The 23407-nt window shown below is 47.5% G+C and overlaps 2 protein-coding genes across 7 annotated transcripts in view; one reads left to right on the top strand and one right to left on the bottom strand.

The window, feature by feature from the left end:
• On the top strand, positions 1–12407 carry SQSTM1 (sequestosome 1). Of its 2 annotated transcripts, none has more exons than XM_032626094.1 (8): positions 1–258; positions 2329–2424; positions 3268–3497; positions 3593–3734; positions 4537–4617; positions 9833–10047; positions 10316–10511; positions 11517–12407. In XM_032626094.1, exons 1-8 carry the CDS (start codon positions 54–56, stop codon positions 11672–11674), a joined length of 1323 nt encoding a protein of 440 aa, XP_032481985.1. In that variant the 5' UTR covers positions 1–53; the 3' UTR covers positions 11675–12407. The 2 variants fall into 2 exon arrangements, with proteins under 2 accessions (XP_032481985.1, XP_032481986.1); XM_032626095.1 differs by lacking the exon at positions 1–258 and adding an exon at positions 334–522.
• The window catches only part of MRNIP (MRN complex interacting protein), an 18461-nt gene continuing 7404 nt past the window's right edge, over positions 12351–23407 (bottom strand). For 2 of the 5 annotated variants that reach the window (XM_032626097.1, XM_032626100.1), the window contains exons 3-8: positions 21837–21925; positions 17577–17652; positions 16156–16313; positions 14803–14890; positions 14427–14528; positions 12428–13082 (exon numbers count right to left, since the gene is read on the bottom strand). In XM_032626097.1, the coding sequence (XP_032481988.1) occupies positions 12597–13082; positions 14427–14528; positions 14803–14890; positions 16156–16313; positions 17577–17652; positions 21837–21925 (999 nt within the window). In that variant the 3' untranslated portion in view covers positions 12428–12596. Of the gene's footprint in view, positions 13083–14426; positions 14529–14802; positions 14891–16155; positions 16314–17576; positions 17653–21836; positions 21926–23407 lie in introns of all 5 variants that reach the window. The other 3 variants (XM_032626099.1, XM_032626098.1, XM_032626096.1) reach the window with 2 other exon arrangements.

Here is a 23407-nt window from a genome sequence, read left to right on the forward strand (position 1 = left end):
GCACGCCTGAGCGGTTCCCCAGCGGCTCCACTCCTGCTTCCCAACCGGCGGTGATGGCGTCGCTCACCGTGAAGGCCTACCTTCTGGGCAAGGAGGACGCAGCCCGCGAGATCCGCCGCTTCAGCTTCTGTTTTAGCCCGGAGCCTGAAGCGGAAGCTGAGTCCACAGCTGGCCCGCGGCCCTGCGAGCGGCTGCTGAGCCGGGTGGCCGCCCTGTTCCCCGTACTACGGCCCGGCGGCTTCCAGGCTCACTACCGCGGTGAGCGGCCGGGCGCCCTAAGGCAGCGGCGCGGGGTGGTGACGCAGTCCTGCCCTGCTGGCGGGGTGGCTGTCTCTTTTTTCTCGTCGGGCCTGGTGGCGTCTGCGGGGGTTTGCTCTGGCTGCTCGCTGGGTGGACGGCGGCCCGCGTGGGTCCCTAGTTCGGCTTCGGGTGCCATCCTGGTGACGAGGAGTGGTGACTACAGCCGGCCCTAGTAGGGTCAGGCGCTGCCAGGCTCTCCGGGCGGATCTCAGGCCTGGCGGCGTAAGAGACTTCCTCCCCCACCCCCACCCCCGCCCGCCATGATGTTGCAGATCTTGGCGAAGGCTCACCGGGGCGTCCTCACCGGCTCGCGAGCAGGCACAGGGTGGTCAGAGGGGCACTCAGGTTACAGTGACATCTTGTTGCTGCCGAGTCTGGGCCTGCTAGTGCCAGGTGGGGGTTGTGATAATAACCCGGAAGAGCCTGGGCCGGCAGACTAGGAGGAAGGGCTGGCTGGGGAGGAGGACTCAGCTGTGCGGCCTGGCCCGCGAGTTCCGGGCCGGCGGCTGGGAGGGGAGATCGGGGACAGACCACAGAACGCCCAAGACCAGGCGGAGTCCAGACGTTATCCCATTGGCAGTGGATAGAGGGACCAGATGAAAACGTTCTTGAGAAGTGTTGGTGTAGGGACAGAGCCCAGGAGCCAGCTCAGTTTCTAGCTGCGCTGGCAAGACTGGTGGCTGCTGGGGGTGGGGTTGGGGGAGGTTGTTGTGAGTGGGACGGAGGCGGGCCTGCTGGTAGGTGGATCCGTGCTAGGACCTTCCTCAGGACTGCTGCCATCTTGCCAGGGCCCCAAATTTTAAAATTTATTTATTTTCAGAGTAGATCGTTGTTTGTTTATTTTTAAAAATTTTACCGGAGTGTAGTTGCTTTACAATGTTGTGTTAGTTTCTGCTGTACAGCAAAGTAAACCAGGCATACATACACATATATACCCTCTTTTTTGGATTTCTTCCACCTGTTTTTAAAATGACAGTTTTATTGAGCTACAGTTCACATACTGTAGAATTCATCCATTTAAAGTGTACAGTTTTTGGCATATTTACGGATTTGTGCAGCCGTTATCACAGTCATCTTGGAACCTTTCCATCACCTTATGAGGAAACTGCGCTTTAGCTATCCTCCCATTCCCATTATCCCATACCCCCAGCCCTAAACTACCACTAATCTACTTTGTTTATGGATTTCCCTATTCTGAACATTTCCTATAAAAATATGTAGTCTATTGTAACTGGCTTCTTTTACTTAGCATAATGTTTTCAAGGTTCACCTATGTTGTAGTATGTATCAGTATTTCATTCCTTTTTGGGACTGGGAAAGTTTCAATTTTATGGACACAGTACATTTTGTTGTGCTGTGTATTAGTTGATGGACATTTGGGTTGTTTCCACCTTTTGACACAGCCCCTGTTTTTATGGTAGATGTTGTATCTGGTGACCCATAGACCTGAACCAGCCTGCAGATGTATGGTGTGGTTTGTCTTGCATGGTGATGCTTTAAACCATTTGAGCCAACATCTAACAACTAGAGACTACATATAAATACGTAATTTTAGCTTTGTTGGGGGAGGAAGCAGGCAGATGCATTCTACTTTACTCTCCTAAGACACAAGAGATCCAAGGCCTTTGGAGGTGCTGGACCCCTGACGAGCAGGTCACAGATGGGGATCTCCCACAGTTGATGAGGGGCTGGGTCTGGTTGGATGTGGATGGAGACAGCACCTTTCTGATGGGGCAGCTAGTGCAGAGGCAGAGTGGCAGGTGGCCAGGTGCTACCATTGCTGCGTCTGCACACACGTACTCTGCCTCTCGTGTGTGCCCCGGGTCCAGGTTGGAGTACTTGCTCTCCAGGCAGTGGCAGAGTGAATGGGCAGTTTGGCCTCAGCCCTACTTTCCCCTGGCTCAGACAAGTGGGCTTCAGTTTATAGCCCTGCAAGTGCCCCTTTTGCACTGACCTCAGCCCTTTTCAGCAGCTTGTGTCCAACTGAGAGGCCCTGGGTGCTCACTTGCTGTCTTTTAAACAATCTAGATGAGGACGGGGACTTGGTTGCCTTTTCCAGTGACGAGGAACTGAAGATGGCAATGTCATATGTGAAGGATGACATCTTCCGTATTTACATTAAAGGTAAGGGGCAGCCTGAAGCCAGGTGTTCCTGCTGAGTACAACTGGCTTGAGGTTATGGAGACGTTCCCCTAAAGAAGGGGAGAGGAGACTGAAGGCTGTTTAAGACAGGGCCATAGTCATCGCTGTGCTTGGCCTGAAAAAGGAGTACATGCCCACCACAGGGGGTGAGGTTGGAGGGTCTCTGGGTTCACTTAAAAATATATATATATAAAATAAATTTAATAAATTTATTTTTCATTTTAGTTGCATTGGGTCTTCGTTGCTGTGCACAGGCTTCTTCTTGTTGCAGCGACGGGGGCTGCTCTTCGTTGCGGTGCGCTGGCTTCTCTTGTTGCAGAGCACTGGCTCTAGACATGCGGGCTTCAGTCTTTGTGGCTCGCGGGCTCTAGAGCGCAGGCTCAGTAGTTGTGGCGCACGGGCTTAGTTGCTCCATGGCATGTGGGATCTTCCCGGACCAGGGCTTGAACCCGTGTCCCCTGCATTGGCAAGCGGATTCTTAACCACTGCGCCACCAGGGAAGTCCCTGGGTTCACTCTTGATTGTGCTCACGAGCTGAGGGTTTATTTTAGTGGGGGGCAAGGCCAAAGCCATGCAGATACAACTCTCTGTTGCTTTGCTCTTGCCTGGGCCACTCATCCCCAGGTCACAGGCGCAGGGATTGAGAACCTCCTAGCAGGCTCTGAGGTTGTGTTGTTGTTGTCACTTGAGTAAGTGAATTCGCCTGGATTCGGTGTCTGAAGGGTGGCATGAGGGACCTGCTGACTGTGATGGCCCCATAGTGCTGACAAGCAGGAGTCTTCCGTGGCTCACAAAGAGTGTCATGGCTTTCTGCCCTGCCTGCAGAGAAGAAGGAGTGCCGGCGGGACCACCGACCCCCGTGTGCTCAGGAGGTGCCCCGAAACATGGTGCACCCCAACGTTATCTGTGATGGTTGCAACGGGCCAGTGGTGGGGACCCGCTACAAGTGCAGCGTCTGTCCTGACTACGACCTATGCTCTGTCTGCGAGGGGAAGGGCATGCACAGGGAGCACAGCAAGCTTGCCTTCCCCAGCCCCTTCGGGCGCCCTTCTGAGGTGAGCGGGGCCTCCCTGTGGGCTCGGGGTGGGTGCAGGGTGGCAGGAGCCCCCTGACCTGGCACCACCCTGCCCCTCTGTCTACCCCTCCCCAGGGCTTCTCTCACAGCCGCTGGCTGCGGAAGCTGAAACACGGGCACTTTGGGTGGCCTGGCTGGGAGATGGGCCCACCGGGGAACTGGAGCCCACGTCCTCCTCGAGCGGGGGATGCCCACCCTGGCCCCGCTGCAGAATCAGGTGAGGCTTGTGTCTGCTGGCCTTGGAAGGGCGAGATGTGAGGGCTGGCAGAGCTGGAGGGCCTTCCCTGTGTCCTGAAATCCTGTGTGCCTATGGCTGGGCTGGGCACTTCATGGCCATTCCTGGCATTTAATCCTCACAAAACCCAGCAAAGTGTGGAGCATTATCTCCATTGTACAGGTGGGAAAACTGAGGCGCCTAAGTGCCCAAGGCCACTAATGCATCTGCCCTTGCCCATCTCCTCATGCTGCCCTCTGAGGTGGTCCTCACATATAGACGGGAGGCCCCCTCCAGCACCTGCATCTCCGCAGTGTACTCCCTTCTCTTTTATGCTAGCTGTCAGGAAAGTCAGAGCCAAATTTGCACGAGTCTTTTAAAACAGTCCCCAAGTCAAAAACTTACATATAGCTTGCATTCTGAACTTTTGGATTCTGGTTTTATTCTGATTTTATTAATCTTACTGTGTCCTTTGATTCACTTTATCTTTAGAGACAAAGATGGGGATGTTTGATTCAAGTAAATAATATTTTATACTGTATGTACTGAGCCCCCTGCGGAGTACCTAGGCACCAGGAACACAGATGAAGGGGGAGCAGAAGGGGAAGTGGTTTGAAGGACGAAGGGGCCCAGGAGGTGGCCTAGAGAGGGAGGGAGAGAGGGAAGCACTGGAGTGTAGGCTGCTGGGACAAGGCCCCGGGGGAGGGCTCCTGGGATGAAGGTGACAGGACTGCAACAGGTATCAGTCATTGAGAGACATGCTTTGAATTAAGTGTATCTTTGTTTTTGTTTTTTAAAATCAAAGCTTCTGGTCCATCGGAGGATCCCAGTGTGAATTTCCTCAAGAATGTAGGGGAGAGTGTGGCAGCTGCCCTCAGCCCTCTGGGTAAGTGGTTGCCTTGTCCGTCCTTTGATATCAGCAGAGCATTTTGGTAACCAGTGTGTAGGTGGCTGTTTTGTGGCTTTCACTTGGGATACTGCAGAGGAGCGGCAGCTGATGTGTGCTTGAGACCAGTAAAGATTTGTTGCCACATATCAAACTTTGCCAAGTGCTGCACCACAGGCCACTTGAAGTTGCATTCCCTGACAGATTCTTGAGCTTTCCACATGGAGTGTGGAATCAGCCAACGTTTGGTTGGAGTAATCCCACTAGGGAGGGTGCCCAGGCTCAGTTGCAGGGCTGGCCTGTCATCTTCTGCCTGTTTGTCCTTTGGGAGAAGACCAGTCTGTATTTCTCCTAGTGTGAGTCTTGGGGTTTCTTCAAGGACTTGGGTGAGTAGTTAGTTGAGATGCCATATTGCCTTTCCTCCCTTTTTGCAACCCCCAACCTTTCCTGGTGCTTCCTGAGTGCTGGTCTTGTGCCAGTGCCGGAGAGAAAGGAGTAAGGGAGGAAGGTTCTCTGTGTGCCGCCAGGTTCCCAGTGCGCAGGCCCAGGGTAGGTGTCTGGGTGGATGAGCCTCCATAGTGTGCCCGGCCTGAGGCCAAAAGCTCCAAGAATTTAGAAAGCACTTGCTGTGTTTTGGCAGCAAGAATCAGTTGATGAAGGTGATTATGATGAATCCATGATCTTGGACTAGAAGAGAGCTCATCTTTGTGACTGCAGTGGCAGAAAGTGCCCACCTGGTCTGTCCAAAAGTTGTGTCCATGTCTGAAAGAATGCTGTAGGAGGGTGCCCAACCCCACCCGCCACCCACCTTGTGGCTCACAGAGCATGACTGCCATTGCTTCCAAACTGAGACCATTTCTGTTCACACTCATTGAAGTAGCTCTGAAGCAACAGTGACATCTTGGTATTGCTGCTATATGAAATAGCTCAATTCACACATGGTTTCTGTACTGGAGTTAAAGGTTCTTGAGAGAGTGAGGAAAAAGAATTGCTATATTTAATGCTTTCTAAGGAGGGTAACAGTGGAGTAGTGATGAAATAATTGGGAGATAGGTTATCCCTAAACCCTGCCACTCACTTAAGACATAAGTGAAAGACATAGTAGAATTTTAAGAAATTCCAACTAATGGGTTGCTACTTAGGGGCCATGGGAAGTTTTTCTCTGGAAGATAGTAAATGGACAGTGGTTCTGGCTGAGTATCAGAATCACCAACAAAGGGTTGGGGTTTTTTTTTTTTTTGGTTTTTTGGTATATAATTTGGTGTATGGAAACTATTAAAACTATTCTGAAGAACAAAGTTTTTCACTAAAAGAATGAATGAGATGACCTGGGAAGTCACAATACCAAGTCTAGGTTCAGGCAGGGGACTTTAAAAGAGTGCGGAGTCCCAGGTCCCTTGATTCGGTAAGTGGGTCTTGGGTAGGGCCTGGGGTCTGTGTGTTCTGAAGGCTTCCCAGGAGACTCTGCGTCACGCTTGCTCTCCATCCCGAGACCCATCTGAGCTTGTGAAGTGTTTCAGAACTTGACCTGGATTCCCCACTCAGGACACAAGTGCTCAGAGGTCTTTTGGGATAAGGATTAAGGCCTTCTCAGATCTTTCGAAGTGGATGGAGTTGGTTTCTACTAACTAGGGAGGAGCCTGGAACCCTACAGTACAAGAAAAGTTTCAGTAAAATATTTTTTTTTTTTTTTTTTTTGCGGTACGCGGGCCTCTCACTGCCGTGGCCTCTCCCGTTTTGGAGCACAGGCTCCGGAGGCGCAGGCTCAGCGGCCATGGCTCATGGGCCCAGCCGCTCCACGGCATGTGGGATCCTCCTGGACCAGGGCATGAACCCGTGTCCCCTGCATTGGCAGGTGGACTCTCAACCACTGCGCCACCAGGGAAGCCCCAGTAAAATAATTTTTGAGTAATTTCCATTGACAAGAGCCATTCGAGGAATGGGTTAAACTCTGTTGTTGGAGTTATGGGCATTTTCCTTTCTTATGAGGAACTAACAGGATGACTTACTCTGCTAACTGCCTACAAGGGACCATTTGTTCCCAGAGCATGGGCCCAGAGGGGATGTAACCACTGACACCTCCCAGAGGGCAATGTGTGCAGAGAGTCGGTGGCTTTAAAGTGCAAACCTGAGGCCTTTTTTTGGTAGGTGCTGTGAGAGCCAGCTGAGCAACATCGTGAGGCCCAGGGTGGAGGTCACAGTCACCGACACCTAGGATGTAAAATAGCAGGGCCCTTCCTCGTCATGGGGTCTTCCATAAATGCCCCCACACAGAGGCTTTGGGGACAGCATGGCAGAGACTGGTACAGTCTTGTAAGCCCTGAAGTCTCAGATTATCATTAAGTTGGAGAAACCCTAGTTCAAAAATCTCAATGATCCATTTACAGAAGTGTCACATCATTCACCCATTTAGAAAAGTGAGAAAGTATATGGGTATTCATTGTACTGTTCTTCCAGCTTTTCTGACTGCTTGAACCTTTTCCTAATGAAAAGCTGTGGGGGAAATGGAAGAAGAACAATTTAAATTTTGCAGATGGGGTACCAGTAGCTAAGCCTGCTTTCATCTCTGCTTGCTCCTCAAACTCCACTAAAATAATAGTGAAGGGATTAAACGAAAAAATATAAAGCATCATGGATAAAGAACAAGAGAAAAAAGTAATAGAGGACAAGATAAAATGAAGTTATCAAACTTTGGAAGATGGGAAGTGGATGGAGAACAGTAACCAACGGAGTGGAGGCATCAGAAACCTATGCACCTGCATAGAGATGCCACTGAGAAGCAAGACTGGCTGTGCAGGGACCAGAGAAGGCCAGGGAACCAGGGGAGGGGTTGAAGACGCCTATTAAGGATCATGTAGAGACTTCAAAGTCCCAGTCAGCCAGATGCTGGCCCTTGCCAACCCTTGCAGGAGACCTGGTGTTTAATTTAATTGCTGGAGCACTTGACCCAGGGAAGCTTCAGAGGTGGGGACACTAGGGACACAGGGCAGGGTGAGGCACCAGCCTGAAACTGGGCATCATGAATGAGAGAGTCCAGCAGAAGCTGGGGAGTCCCTGCTCAGGAGAGGCTGAATGCACCAGAGGAGCATCTGACAGCTCTGCCACCTAGGATCCCAGTATCTGGCTGGGCACCCTGTCAGCCTGCAGTTGGAAGATAATGACAGCCCTGGCCCCATGGAGAGTGCTTCCCATCATCTTTTCCTTAGTGCCTCGTTAGGATCAGACAGCTATGGATCACCAACAGTTTGGGGAAAACCTCCATGCACGGGAAAGAAGGAACTTGAGGAAGGACTTAATAGGGAAGAGAATGGTAACATCCTCAGTGAGATACAAAAAAGTATTTGTATCCATGAAAAACAGGATACCATAAAAATGATAACATAAAGGAACAGAATAAGAATGTTCTTGGAAATTAAAAAATAGAAAAAAGACAACTTCAAAAGAAGTCTCAGATTTTAAGATCATCTCAAGGAAATATTCTAGAAGCAAAACAAATAGAGGCAGAAGGAGAGAAAAGACGGGATAATTTGAGGATTAATCCTGGAGGTCCAATATAGGATGAAGGAATTCCAGGAGAACATACTGTAGGGACGGAATGAACAACGAATACAAGACAGTCTCTTGGCACTAAGGACATTAACCTCTGGATCGAAAGGGACCCCAAATGCCTTGGACAATGACTAAAAAAAGACCCCACACCAAAGGTTATTGTCAAGTGTCAGAACCCTTGGGACAGAGACTCTGGAAACTCTCCAGGTTGCTATAAAAGCTTGGGAATTCAAGGAGCACAGCAAGAGCTGGAAGACAAGTGACTTCAAAAGGCTCATCTAAAATGGTTTTTCAACCTCGAATTCTGTACCCAACTAAAATGATCGTGTGGGAGCAGAACAAAGTTGTCAGGAATGCAAGGGTCTTAATCATCTTACCTGGGCTTGAACTCCCTTTCTCTGGCCAAAATGAAGAAATAAGCCCAGAATGAAGAAAGAGGTGCTTGAAAATGGTACCCAACACATGAAAGAGTGACAAGAGGAGTCGCCAGGATGGAAGGAAAGGTGTAGCTGTGCCTCTGGCCCCGAGAGCTGCCTGTCCAGGCTGGAGCTGGAAGCTCCATGCCCACCAGGGGTGGTCTTCAGGGAAAAAAACAGAACGGATGCGGTATCTGATACACTTAACCTGTGTTGTAGAAAACACTATAGAGAAGCTGTGGGAGAATAAGGGGGAAGTTAGCAAATGATAAAGGAGGACATCGTTACTGCTACAGAAACAGACTGTAGAGTAAATAAGGCCAGTACTTGGCCCAGCAAAGAACAGTATTTATGTAGTGGCACTAATGTAAACACTGAATGCTGTTTTTACCAAAACTTGAGTTTGTGAAAGGACAGGGGAAGGGGTGGTAAAGTGTTGATCTTCCAGAGTAAAAAATAAGCAGTAAACTTGAGCAGTCAAGAAAGAAAGAGCATTTGTGGGTTGACAGCTGTCTCTGGGGAGTGGGCCAGGCTGTGTGGCGAGGGGCAGGGAATCTTCTATAGAAGACTGTAGTCTTTTTTAAAAATTTTATTGCAGTGTAGTTGATTTACAGTGTTGTGTTAATTTCTGCTGTACAGCAAAGTGACTCAGTAATACATATATATATTCTTTTTCATATTCTTTTCCATTACGGTTTATCACAGGATATTGAATATGGTTCCATGTGTTATACAGTAGGACCTTGTTGTTTATCCATTCTATAGTCTTTTAGAATTGTTTGACTCTAAGCTATGGGCATGCCCTTTGAGAAATTAAAAATAATTAAAAACATAGCCCTGGTGATTGTCCCCTCCCTTCCCCTCAGTGAGCATGTGCCCCAGAGTGTGAGAGACTGGAGGTAGACACACCAGCCAGTGCTTGCAGCCTCATGGGCCTTGCACAGAGCTTGCACGGGCTGTCTGCCTGCCTAAACAAAATTCGTGTGTTCAGTGTGCATGTTTTTCACATCACTAGGCCCCTGCGCACAAGTGCGATGCTTTATGTGGTCCTCACCACTGTGGCACAGGTGGTACTGGCCACATGCGGTATTTGGCTCTCACCCTGTTCCAAGGGCCTGGCCCTGCCTGCTGTGCAGCCGCTGTCCTACATGGTTAGGGGAAAAGGAGGTCTGTTTATGGACTTTCTGGCTCTGAAGCTCACCTGGGATGCTAGCTATTAATCAAGTTTTTGTTTTCTCCTTGGCTTCCAGGCATTGAAGTCGATATTGACGTGGAACATGGAGGAAAGAGAAGCCGCCTGACACCCACCTTCCCAGGCAGCTCCACCCCAGAGGAGAAGTGTAGCTCTCAGACAAGCAGCTGCTGTTCCAACCCCAGCAAGCCAGACGGGGACGTGGAGGGCATGGCACAGTCTCTGGTGGAGCAAGTGAACAAGATCGCCCTGGAGTCAGGGGGTCAGCCTGAGGCAAGCACCCTCCCACGCCATCCCCAGGTTGTGGCCGCCCAGAGCTTATCCCAGCACCCCAGGCACAGCCCTTCCCTGGCACTCACACAGCCAGAGGGACCCATTTCTGTTGCAGAGTGTCGGTGGCATTTAAGTTGTTCTGTGAACCCTCCACTAGAACTTTGTAAAGCAAAAGCCTCTTTCCAGTCCTCCATGCCCTGACTCTCCCAGGCTGTGGTCAGGTGGCCTGTTGTCCTTGTCCTTGTGCTCATGGGGGGTTTTGTTCCAGGAACAGATGGAGTCTGATAACTGTTCAGGAGGAGATGATGACTGGACTCATTTGTCTTCAAAAGAGGTGGACCCATCTACAGGTGAACTCCAGTCTTTACAGATGCCTGAATCTGAAGGGCCAAGCTCTCTGGACCCTTCCCAGGAAGGACCCACAGGGCTGAAGGAAGCTGCATTGTACCCACATTTGCCACCAGGCAAGAGATTTCAAGTATTTTGTATTTCTATCTTTTCCGTTCAGAGCATCCTATCACTTGCTTTTAGCAACACAGAAAGACATCATGTTCTGTACTGCATGGCTTGTCTGTTGACGTAAGAGAAAATTGGGAGTTGGTTTTGTCCTCTGTGTCTATACTGAGCCTTAGTAAGCTCAGCTTTCTAAAACTTAACATCCAGACCCAGAATTACGAAGGCAGATGTGATGTGGTGGTGGCGCTCGCTTTGGCCCTACTAAAAGTGGACTCGGGGTCCATCTTCACTGTTTCCTCATGGAAAGTGCTGACCTTGGAGCAGGGGTCCTAGCCAAGGCTCCGGTAGGAGCCAGGCAGGAAGCCACCGTGTAAAGTAGGTGGCATGGAAGCAGTAGGATCGGGTGGAGAGTGTGCCAGCCTGGAGAACTCACACTGAATAAAAGAGGCCACTCACACCCTGCTCTGGTTCATCACTGTCACATGGCAATGACTTTTAAAACAGTATTCAAGTGGAAATCCATTCTATGGGCCAGATTTAGCCCTTGGGCTACCAGTATTTATCTTCTCTGCCTTAAAGCAGGGAGTGGCAAACTATGCCCTATGGGCCAAGAATGATTTTTTCATTTTTATAATGGTTGGAAAAAAGTCAAGATGGGAAAATTAGATGAAATTCAAATTTGTGTTCATAAATGTAAGTTTTACTGGAACACAGCCATGATCATTTGTTTACATTTTGTTTGGCTGCTTTTATGCTTGTAACAGCAGAGTTGAGCAGTTGTGACAGGGACAAATAGCCTGCAAAGCAGCTTAAAATATTTATTCTCTGACCTTGTATAGAAAAAGGTTGCCAGTTCCTGCTTTGGAGGGTCCCTGTGAGGGTTAAGACCTTGTAAAAGGGCCAGGCCCTGCAGGCCCTGGATACTTGCTGGCTGGACAGGATGCTGCCACATAACAGGTCACATTTGGGGCCCAGTGACTCTTCCTTATGGCTGTCATTACTCTCTCTGGCAGAAGCTGACCCCCGGCTGATTGAGTCCCTCTCCCAGATGCTATCCATGGGGTTCTCTGATGAAGGCGGCTGGCTCACCAGGCTCCTACAGACCAAGGATTATGACATCGGGGCTGCCCTAGACACCATCCAGTATTCAAAACACCCACCACCGTTGTGACAAAGTCTGCTCACCCATTCTGTGTCCCCTTTCTTCTCTCATAGTTGTGTTAAGCTAGTATAGAACCCCAATGCCTCTGTAAGGGCCAGTTTCTCTGCATTCTTCTTCCAGAATCTGGGGGGTGGGGACGCACAAAGCCATTTAGGGCAGTAGAACAAGTGACACGAGGGGGTAATTCCAACCAGCTTCCTGTGGGCGCCTGGCTCCTTGCAGCTGGGGGTGCCTGGCTCCTTGCAGCCGGGGGTGCCCCCCCGGGGCAGAGTGAGAGACTCCTTGCTGGAGAGGACGCGGAGGCCACACTGCATCATATTCCCACTCTCTCCCTGCAGGATTACACCAGCAGTCCAGAATAGACCTTGCCTAATGGCCTTCTGCTTTTTTGCTTTTTTTAAAATGACTATAGTACCCTGACATGTAACTGATTTTCTGCTAGAAATCTGATATACTCCGAATTTGGCTAGAGTATAGCCAACATTCTGTTGGGGCGGATGAGGCTGTGCTGTAGTGATTACTAGAGGGTAGGACAGCTCAGGACTTTGGCTAAACATCTGGGAATAAAGAAGGGCTGACAGGGGAACTGATGTTGTTCACTGAGTACTGCCTGTTTCACAACTACTGTAATTCTCTCATTTCCCAATGTGTCAACTGCTTTTAAAGTAAGAAAATCGCTTTGTAGCCATTCTGTTATATTTGTAAACAATCTTAATTAAATGGTATAAGCACTTTAATCAGAGATGGTGAGATGAGAGATGATCTGTTTGATAGTCATGTTTATTGTTGGTTCTTGGTAGTTCCCATAAGTCATCCTTAGTCCTACTATTTAAAAGCAACTTGGGGAGCCCTGTTTCCAGTGGCACAGAGATCAAGTGGAGAAGGGCTCACTTAACAAATATGTCTACATTAGTAACACATTAGTTTCAATTCACAGATGGTCATCAAAGTCCTCTCCGGTTTTAAAGAGGTCACACAGCCGCAGGAGTGAAGAAGGCTCCTGCATCCCTTTGACCAAGGCCCCACCCTCTGCCCAAGGGCCTGTGCCCCCTGACTGCTCGGGGCTTTTTCCGCAGAGCCTCTTGGGCCCAGGCGTGGGAGTGTGTGTAGCCTGAGGAAGCTGGAGGGCACCAAGGGTCCTGCAGAGGCCTTCCCTTGGGGTCTGGGTCCTGGGGGTCCCCTGCTCAGTCTGTGCTGCTCGAGCTGGCCTGGGGCCTCTTTGCAGGGGGGTCAGGGGCTCCGTGTCCAAATGTGAGCTGTTTCCAAGTGGCGGAAGAAATTGTTCCCACTTAGGAGACACGGTCCTGACCTGCTGGGCAGGACACGGTGGTTCCCCCCGAGGAACGACGAGCTCCCTGGTGTCCCAGTCCTCACGACTGCTTCCTTCTTTGACCTTCCCTGTCAGGCCAGTGTGGTCCTGAGGTGGAAACACAAGATGATGGCCATGTTCTCCATTCAGAAGAATGCCCAGCAGGCTCAAGGGACAAGGAGAGGAGGTCCTGTGCCTGTACTAGTCCTTGACTGTACCTCTGGGTGCTGACACTTTCTGCTCTGTGCTGTCTACTATTCTGTAGCCTGGCAGGCTAGGGACATGCCTTGATTTTGAGGTTTAGCAAAGCACAGCAAATAAATGCCCTCTCCGTCACTCCAAATCCTCTGCCAAATTCCATGACCAGGCTTCCCAAAAAAGGAAGATGTTCTCCTGTAATCAGGGTATGTCATGGGGACCTTAGCATCAGGTGAGGGAGTGCCTGAGGGGTGCAAGCAGGAAGGGCCCTAGAGACCACCTGGAAAGACCATGTGCTTATTGCCAGGCAGCTGGGAAGGTCTCTCTAGAACCATGTTCAGGGTTTTGAAGCTGTACAAGTGGCTGCACAGAATACCCCAGGGGACATGACAGTGACAGAGGCCTGGCTTCTCCCTTCTACCTCAGAAAACGAGGATGCATTGAAAATTGGGTTTCACTCCTAGAAAAATGGTACAGATGAACTGGTTTGCAGGGCAGAAATAGAGACACAGATGTAGAGAACAAATGTGTAGACACCAAGGGGGGAAAGTGGCGGGGGGTGGGGTGGTGGTGTGATGAATTGGGCGATTGGGATTGACATTTATACACTGATGTGTATAAAATGGATGACTAATAAGAACCTGATGTATAAAAAAATTCTAAAGTTAAAAAAAAAAAAAATTGGATTTCACTGCCTACAAAGGAATTTGCAAGCAATGACAGGAGGGACCCTGCATCACCACCCCCAGGCAGTATGGAAGAGGCTCTGTGGGCAGTTGTTAGTGATTCGAGACTGCCAGCTCTGCCACTGATTTGCTGTGACCTCAACTGAACCTTCACCAGCCTTAGTTCTTCACCTTCAAAACAAAACAGGCTTGTGGTAAGAATTAGTGCATAAAAAATGTTTAGCCCTGGGACTGGTACATCAGTAACTGTCACACTCATTATAATTTAGAGATTCAGGGCCACATCCTTACCTGGGGGTCACATAGCTAGTTAGTAGCAACACCAGGGTTTGATCACTGCCTCTTGGCTTTGGACGGGCACTCTCCACTACTGTCTGAAGCCGGCCAGGACGACCCTGGCCTATGTTGGGGCATGGCAGTGACAAATGCTTGGCAGAGTTCCTCTGCCTGGGTGCCTGTGGCATAAAGCAAAACCTGCATTCTGCGGCCTGGAAGGTCTAGGTTTGAAGCATCAGGAACAAGAGCAGGTCCTAGGTGAAGAGAGTGCCTCAAATGCACAAGAACCCACCTGGATAAATGAAGGTGACAGTTCCTCAGAAACCCAGGGCAGGTCCCAAGCTGAACAGTCTGACAAAGACCCGGTACTCCATGCAGAATGAAGGGAACGGTCCTGATGCAGAAAAGCCCTACTGATCAACCTTGATTGCCTCCAAGGCATCAAGCTGCCCTTCTGACCCCGAGTTAACATCAGTGACAGGAGGAGCGTGGCAGGGAAACAGTGCAGGCCAGAGAAAGGAGTTGGCTTAAGACACAGAAAACAAGACACCCATGCGGGAAGTTGGGCTTTTAGGGGATATAAGTCTGATACTTTAATTGTCCACAAAACAATTTAAAAATCCTGCGTCTGCTCAATGGCCACTGGGACACTGTCCTCAATCACTGACCTTCAGGGACTTCAAGGTGACCTCACAGTTTCTGGAGTCCTGCATATTAGGGCTGCATGGAGGCTGGACTGTGCTCTGGCTCCATTTCCTGGCAGAGGAAAAGTGCTGTCAAGAATCCAGTCTTGTAATTACAATGGAAAAGAATCTCAAAAAGAGATATATATATATAAATAAACGGAATCACTTTGCTGTACACCTGAAATTAACACAACATTGTAAATCAACTATATTTCAATAAAAATTAAAAAAAAAAACCTAGTTCTACCATTGAGCAGTGACCCTTAGTCTGACTTGGTGGTCACCTGGTCTGACACCTAGCACAGGTAGGGACCTTGCCATCCCTTATAGCTTCCCAACTGGCTGCTCAGCTTCTGTCCCACTGCCAACAACAGGTTGTCTAATGACATCTAAGGCAGTCAATTTCTCTGCTCTATAGCTTGTAGTTGCTAGAAAGTTCTTATTCTGAACTGGAATCTACCTCCCAATAGCATCTGCCCTGGAAGAGCCATCCTAATCTAGATGAGGCAGTCTCTCAGAAAACTCACTGAGGGACTTCCCTGGTGGTCCAGTGGTAAAGAATCCGCCTTCCAATGCAGGGGACACAGGAATTAGGACCCCATGTGCCATGGGGCAAGTAGGCCCGCACGCCACAAGTACTGAGCTCACACGCTGCAAACTACAGAGCCCACGCACTCTGGAACCCGCACGCCACAACTACAGAGACCACACACCCTGGAGCCTGCGCGCCACAACTACAGAGAGAAAACCTGCATGCTGCAAATAAAGAAGAGAAAACCCACATGCCACAACTAGAGAGAAGCCCGTGCACCACAATGAAGGGCCTGGATGCCACAATGAAAGATCCTGCATGCCTCAGTGAAGATCCCGAGTGCTGCAACCAAGACCAGATGCAGCCAAAAATAAATAAATAAATCTTCAAAAAAAAAAAAAAAAGAAAGCTCACTGAAATGCAGATTAAGACTGGAGAAGAGACCCATGAAAGTCAGGTCTTTCCTGCTCTCAGCTAAAGGTTCCCAGGCCTGTCGGCTTCTCTGGCCCCACTTCACTTTCTCAACCTTGCCCTTAAGCTCTTCCCTGAGGTCAGTGCAGTCTAGATGTTCAGAATTCAGTGAGCATCATAAAAGGCACCCCCACTGGAATCCTGCCTAGCCCTCACCTCTGCACTGGCTGCACCTGGTACCTGGCCACGCCAGAGGGCCTGCGGTGATGGCGCCTGCTGGCTCACATCCGTCAGGCTTCCTGCTGACCACAGGAAGCTGCTTGTCAGTACCCCCAACCATAGGTCAGCAAGGTGGGCATGGGTGAGGGCTGGATTAGCTACTAGCTTGGCACCTTTTTCTAGGCAGGCCTGTACTGAAGGGAGGGTCTGGCTTCTCTCTCTTGGATGAGGGCTGTCTGTTGAAACACACTCCTCCTTCTTCCAGCTGCAGTTCTTTGGAGTCCCTTTCCAGATACTTCAGCCAGCGGTTCTTTGAGGGCTGGAGTTTTTCCTACAGGATTGGGAAGTAAGTTTATTCTCAGAGTTGGAAAGCAGACACCTTTACTGAAAATCTCCAGTGCAACTGTGAGGCCTAAGGGCCTCAGGACCCATGTCTACACTGTCACCAGCAAGGGAATTTGATTGGAAGGTAATGGGAGACAGATATCTTGACTGGAGCACACTGGCACACACTTTGGGAAAGCTGCAGGTCACAAGAACTTTACCAAGAACTTTGCAAATGTCCACACTCCCTGGCCCAGTAGTTCCAAATGAAGACAAAGGCATAAAGATGTTCAAAGTGTTACAAATAATAGCAAATATTTATAGTAGCAAAAGTTTGCGAACATCCTAAATGCCCAATAAGAAGGGAATAAATATTGTCATATCCACTATATTCTGTAGGTACTTTTTAGAAATGAAAAGAATTGAAAGCTATATAGCAACATAGAAGATATGATGTAAGTGAAAATTCCAGGATGCAAACAAGTGTTTCTTACAGAAGGAATGATGAAAGATTAAGTCTGTAAGTAAAGAAACTGGAAGTATAGACCCAAATGCGCAAGAGCTGATGTGTTAGTGTGCTTACCAGCATCTCCCCTATTTATTGATGTAATAAAAATATGAAGAGCACCTGGAAAGCGGGCGTTGCCAGTGTGATTCTGTGAGCAGAGGTGGGGCTCTGCCAGGGAGCCTGTCAGTTGTTCCCACTCCCCCCCGTCCCTGGCAGGACACAGTGTTCCGTGTACCCATGGCATCTTGGATGTACCAATGGCGTCACCTACTCAGTCACTCAAGCTCTTACATGCAACTGCCCATCCAAACACTGTTTGAGTACCTACTTTAACCAGGCCCTGGGAATGAACAACTGGATGTGAGCCCTGCTGTGGGGCTCAGTCTGGAGAAAGGGAACATGGAAACCCAGGCACTTTACAACAGCATGCCTTCCCTACCACAAGTGCGCTGAGAGTGCTGTGGGACAAGGGGAGAAGCACAGGAGGTGAAGTTCAAGCTAAGTTCAGAAGAATTCACCAAGCGGCCAGAAGAAAAAGCTCTTTTCACAGTATTGTAATTATTTTACACTGCTGTCTCCACACATATGAAAGGGATAGGTTTATTCATTTTTGAGTTCCCTGTAGCTTTAAGCCAAGTGCTCATCATTCGGTAACACCAACAAGCGTTTGCTGAAGAAATGAGGAATGAATGAATAAATGGAACCCCCCTCTGTGACAGAGCTGGCTCAGGCATCTGGGCCGAGATGGTGCTGCTGGCTTACCTGCAGGCTTGCAGGCACAGCCTGCCGAGGACATGCATTTTCCTCCTCATCGGCATTTATGGATTCTTCCAGAGACCTTAGGGAAAGATTGTACAGTTGTCTTTTGTAAAATGACCAGGAAGATGAAGGACAATGAAGATGGGAACGGCAAGATGCACGAACTTGATGTGGATATCAAAGCCTGTTTAGGGGAACTTAGAACTTATCTCTGTTGTTTTGATGTGATTTGTAATCTTCCAGCAGTTCAGAAGGCAGAGGGACCATCTGTTACTTGGAGCAAGAGGAAAAGTGACACAGGGCAGAAGTGGCACTCTTAACCCAGAGGACCAGAGTTTGCATCATGGCTTTGCCAATGACTGGCTGTCACTGACTGTGATTCTGGGTATATCACTGTATCCCAGTTTCCTTATTTACAAATGGGGATAATATTGCAAGGGTCACTGTGAAGATAAATAAGACAATACGTGTGCATGTGCCCTGCTCAGTGCCTGAACACAGAGACTAATGTCAGCTGAACTCTGACAGCACAGAGTCCCTCCCATTAGCAATGGAGATGTCCCCATTGCATAGGGTCATATGAGTGTCTTTACAGTTGTATTATATCTCAAACACTACAAGAGAAGGCATTTTACTGAGCTTGATGTGTCATAGTGACTTCATCCAGCCTCCCAGGGACAGCAGGGCTCTTTTACCACATAAAGCAGACTGAGGAGCTGGAACCTTTGCAGCCTCGAGTAGGGCTGGATGGCCAGTGAAAACATTCATAGTGCAAGGACTGAAGGTTAGCACCAAAGCCACATCCACCCATGTCAGACAGGGTTGTTACATCACATGATCAGATTGGAGCTCTCTCTAGAGAACTACAATGAGAACCCCAACTCTACCAAATGTGGGCACCTCTACTTCAGTTTCTTCATCTGTAAACAGAAGCCAATTATCCTCACAGGGTGATGAGGAAGATGAAATAAGATCACGCATATGAACTGCCTACCGTGCCACATGGTCGATACTCCAATGTCCAGTTGAGCAGTGTCCTACCAGCTACTAGCCAGAACTCTGCTCACCGTACTATGATTCAGGAACTCAACTCCATCAACTCCAGAACATCTCTCAGCAATATGAAGGTTAATGGTCTGTCTTCTCACTTCTAATGTTACCCCTGAGAAGCTGGGTGTCTACTGTTCTTGTGTAGGTGATCTCTCTTCTCTCCAGCTACTTTTCAACTCTTCCCTTTGTCTTCCATGTTCTGCAATTTCATTATGTTGTTGTGTCTAAGGGCAGATTTTTTTTGTCTTTTAAAATTAACTTATTGAGGTATAATTTATAATTAATATACACTAAAATGTAACAATTTAAGTGTACAATTAGATGAGTTTGGTAAATTTTATCTTTGAATCTATTACTCCCATCAAGATATAGAAAAAAAATTTATTGAGATATAATTAGCAAGATATAGAAAATTGTCATCACCCCAAGGTTCCCTTATATGCCTTTGTAGGTGATTCCCCCTCCCCAGAATACCACTCATCCCTATAGTATGTGGTCTTTTGTGTCTGATTTCTTTCACTTAGCAATGTTTTTGAGGTTTGCCCATGCTGTTTTTGTTGCTGAGTAGTATTCTATTGTACGGAAATACCACTATTTGTTTATTCACTTGCCTTTTCTTTCATCCTTCATTGAATCTATTTATTTTATTTATTTTTGGCTGTGTTGGGTCTCAGTTGTGGCACGTGGGCTTCTCTCTAGTTGTGGTGTGTGTGTTTTCTCTTCTCTAGCTGTGGCGCGCAGGTTCAAGGGCATGTAGGCTCTGTAGTTTGCAGCACACAGGCTCTCTAGTTGAGGCGTGTGAGCTCAGTAGTTGTGGTGCACAGGCTCAGCTGTCCCACGGCATGTGGGATCTTAGTTCCCTGACCAGGGATCGAACCCATGTCCCCTGCATAAGGCGGATTCTTTACCACTGGACCACCAGGGAAGTTCCTTCATTTGCCTTCTGATGTTATCTATATATCTAGTCTTTCACCAAAATCACACTATAATCTTGATTGCTATAGTGTTATAGTGAATCTTGAAATCAGGCTGTAGAAGTCCTCCAGTTTTGTTCTTTATCAGCATTGTTTTGGCAATTGCATTTCTATATAAATTTTAGGATCAGTTTGTCAATTTCTTAAAAAAAAAACCCAAAACTGCTGGAATTTTGATTGGAACCTAATGGCAGACTCTACAGATCAATTTAGGATGAACTGACATCTTAACAATATTGAGTTTTCCAATCCATGAACGTGTCATATTTCTTCATTTAGATCTTCTTTAATTTCTCTCAGCAATGTTTTATAGTTTTTACTGAAAATTTCTTGCACATTTTTGGGTTATGTTTATCCCTATGTATTTTATTTCATTTTATTATTTTTTTATTTTTTATTTCTTTTGCGGTATGCAGGCCTCTCACTGTTGTGGCCTCTCCCATTGTGGAGCACAGGCTCCGGACGCGCAGGCTCAGCAGCCATGGCTCACAGGCCCAGCTGCTCCGCGGCATGTGGGATCTTCCCGGACCGGGGCACGAACCTGTGTCCCCTGCATTGGCAGGCAGACTCTCAACCACTGCGCCACCAGGGAAGCCCCTTTATTTTTTGATGGTATTATAAATGGTATTTGATTTTTAAAATTATTTTCCAACTGTTCACTGCATTTATATAAAAATAAAATTTAGTTTTGTATGTTGACCATGTATCCTTGTGATCTTACTAAATTAACTTATTAGTTCTAGTAGCTTTTGTATAGATAGGCTCATTAGGATTTCCTACATACACAATGTTTTCATCTAGATTGGGATTTACTGTGTTTCCTTAATCTAAGAATGTAAGCCCTTTGATTCTGGAAAATGTTCTGTTCATTTCCCTGCAAATATTGCCTTTGTCCCCTTCTCTTTATTATCTCCTGCTGGAACTCTTCTCTGTATCCTTCATGTCTCTGAACTTATATTTTCCACCTTTTTGTCTTTCTGTGCTGCACTGTGATTAATTTCTTCAGATTGGTCTTCCATTTCACTAATTCTCTCTTCAGTTGCACTTGATCTGTTTAATGGTCCACTAAACTTTTAATTTCAATGACTATACTTTTCATTTCTACAAACTTTTTGTTTTTTTTAAAAAACTGGTTATTTTTAAAAGTCTCTTGCTCCTCATATTAGCAACCCCCCTCTTTTAATTTCATTAAATATATTAAACATGAAATATTATGTATTCTGAACTCTTTTTGGGTCTGACTTTTCTGTCATTTCTGCTGTCTTTTGCTCATGGTGACATACTTCCTTAAGTTAAATGATTTTTAACTTTGGGTATATGCTCCTTGGAACTTTATATGTGGGAATTCTTTGATACCTGGGTTGAAGATGTATTGCTCCAAAAAGGAGCTGCATTTACCTCTGTTCCTGGGACAATTTAAAAATAAGCTCTCCGCTTGAGACTTTTCACACAGCACGTGTAAAAGGCTTAAAGGCCATGTGACAGATTCCTTGTGCTTATAAAATCCTGGAGCAGTATTTCCCTTCTTCAGTCAGTGCCAAGGTCAACACAGGCTGGGTCCCTGCTATGGAGGGGGTGCATTTCTAGTTCATTTGAATGCTGAGGGTGTAGTCCTTTGGGGACTCAGCTTTATGTGGTGGTCTCCTATGGACCTTCCCACAGTGAACAGACCCTCGGCTTTGTCTTTGTCTCCTGCTTCCCTCCCAGATGCATGGAAGCTGAAGGGCAACAGGTTTCAATCGCCTCAGCAGCCCAGCTGCTTATTCTCTGGATTTTGGCTTTTGCTTCATTTTTGGCCTCTGATGGTTACTTACCTTCTTGTCATCTCTTCAGTGCACTTAAAATATTGTGGCTGGGGGCTTCCCTGGTGGCGCAGTGGCTGAGAGTCCGCCTGCCGATGCAGGGGACACGGGTTCGTGCCCCGGTCCGGGAGGATCCCACATGCCACGGAGCGGCTGGGCCCGTGAGTCATGGCCGCTGAGCATGCACGTCCGGAGCCTGTGCTCCGCAACGGGAGAGGCCACAGCAGTGAGAGGCCTGCGTACCGCAAAAAAAAAACACCAAAAAACAAAAAATGGTGGCTGGCATTTTAAATTAATTTCAGTGGGAAGATTGTTCAATATCTAATTGCCATATTGTAAGACATGGAACTCTAAGGAATTTCTCCATCATAGACTTCCACCATCCAATCAAGATAAAAACAGGGCAAGATAACCATGCCTCCCTCAAATTACTATACCTGAGTGACATCTCTGAAATCTGTCCCTGCAGCAGATTTAATTTTTGGACATGGTGTCTACAGTCAGCACCAGAGCCCTCACCGTAAGCCTGAGAAACAAACAAAAATATCAAGTTTAAAAAGTGTTGATAGAATGCTGAGAAATAGATCCATTAGAGCTGCAACCCAGGGAGGATAAAACTGTACTTCGCAAGGCCCAAAGCACCATGCAGGAACCCAAACAATGATTGCTGTTTCTGCAGTGATTTACAAACTAACAGTCTCAGGGACTAATAGTTTCAGTCTATCTGGCTGCCCACCATCACCCTGAACTTTATATATCAAAGCTAAACTCAACCCAAAATCCCACACAAATTGGTTAATGAACATAAGAAATTCAGAAGAGAAGTAACGCAAATTGCCAATAAACATATGAAATGATACACCTCACTCATTCATAATCAAAATAATATAAAATAGATGAGATACATTTTTTCACTTAGCAGTCACTCATTTGTTCAATAAATATTTATTAAGCACCTATTATGTGCCAGGCCCTGAACTAGGTAAGGACAACACAATACAGGAATGGACAAACACTACTGTCATTATGGAGCTCACACTGTAGTGAGAATAGACAGATAATAAGCACATAAGTCACCTATATGTCCATCAGATGGTGAGAAGTGCTTCTGAGGAAAGTAAGGCAATGAAGCGGGGTGGGGCAGAGTGTGGACACAGTAGACAATTTTATATGTGTGTTCAAGAAGTCAAGGAGTGGATCACTGAGAGGGTGACATCTGAGCACAAAAGAGGAAGATAGGCAGAAACAAGCCATGTAGATACATAGGGGAAGAACATTCAGCAGAAGCAATGAAACGGAAAGGAGTGCAAAGACCCTGAGCCTGGCATTTTGGAGGAACGGTGAGGAGGCCAAGTGGCTGGAGCTGAATGGTCTAGGGGGAAGATGGTAGGAGATGAGGTTTGAGAGTGTAGGCCCCGTTACCGGCAGAGTCAGCCTTATAGGCATGAGATCTGCTCTGCTGTCTCCATCTTGAAATTCTTAATAATCATTGAACTTGTATTGTGTAAGTAAAGTCTGATGAGATAATGAAGCATGTTTGTGAGTCGTGGACACCAAATGTGTCCACTGTTTCTCATCACTGCTTTTACATACAGCATGCCTGATGACTGAGGAGCACAGAATTGCAGTGAACTCACAAGGTGTGGAAGTTCAGTGAGACTCCAAGTTCAGATGGTGTGTACAAGTCTTTTTTTTTTCCCCAAAAAGAGAACATATATTACTTATTTTTTTCCTCATTAGAACTTTCTTTACAGCAACACAAAGTAAAGTACAACAAAAGTACGTGGGGGGCAACCTCAGCCTGAGAGGCCAGGCTTTCCACTGGAATCAGAACTTGCTTCAGTTGCAGAAAGGAGGCAAGGGTATTCTAAAAAACATGAACAACCAAGGAAACGTGTCATATCTTTTCTTACTCCTGTTACCTCCCTGGAATAGCCTATGCTGAAAATAATAACACAGAAAAAAAAGTGAAAGATAGGGCAATCTTTCCCAGTTCCTTTTCCTCTCA

This window comes from Phocoena sinus, chromosome 3 (genome assembly GCF_008692025.1).
Source record: "Phocoena sinus isolate mPhoSin1 chromosome 3, mPhoSin1.pri, whole genome shotgun sequence".
NCBI classification, from domain to species: domain Eukaryota; kingdom Metazoa; phylum Chordata; class Mammalia; order Artiodactyla; family Phocoenidae; genus Phocoena; species Phocoena sinus.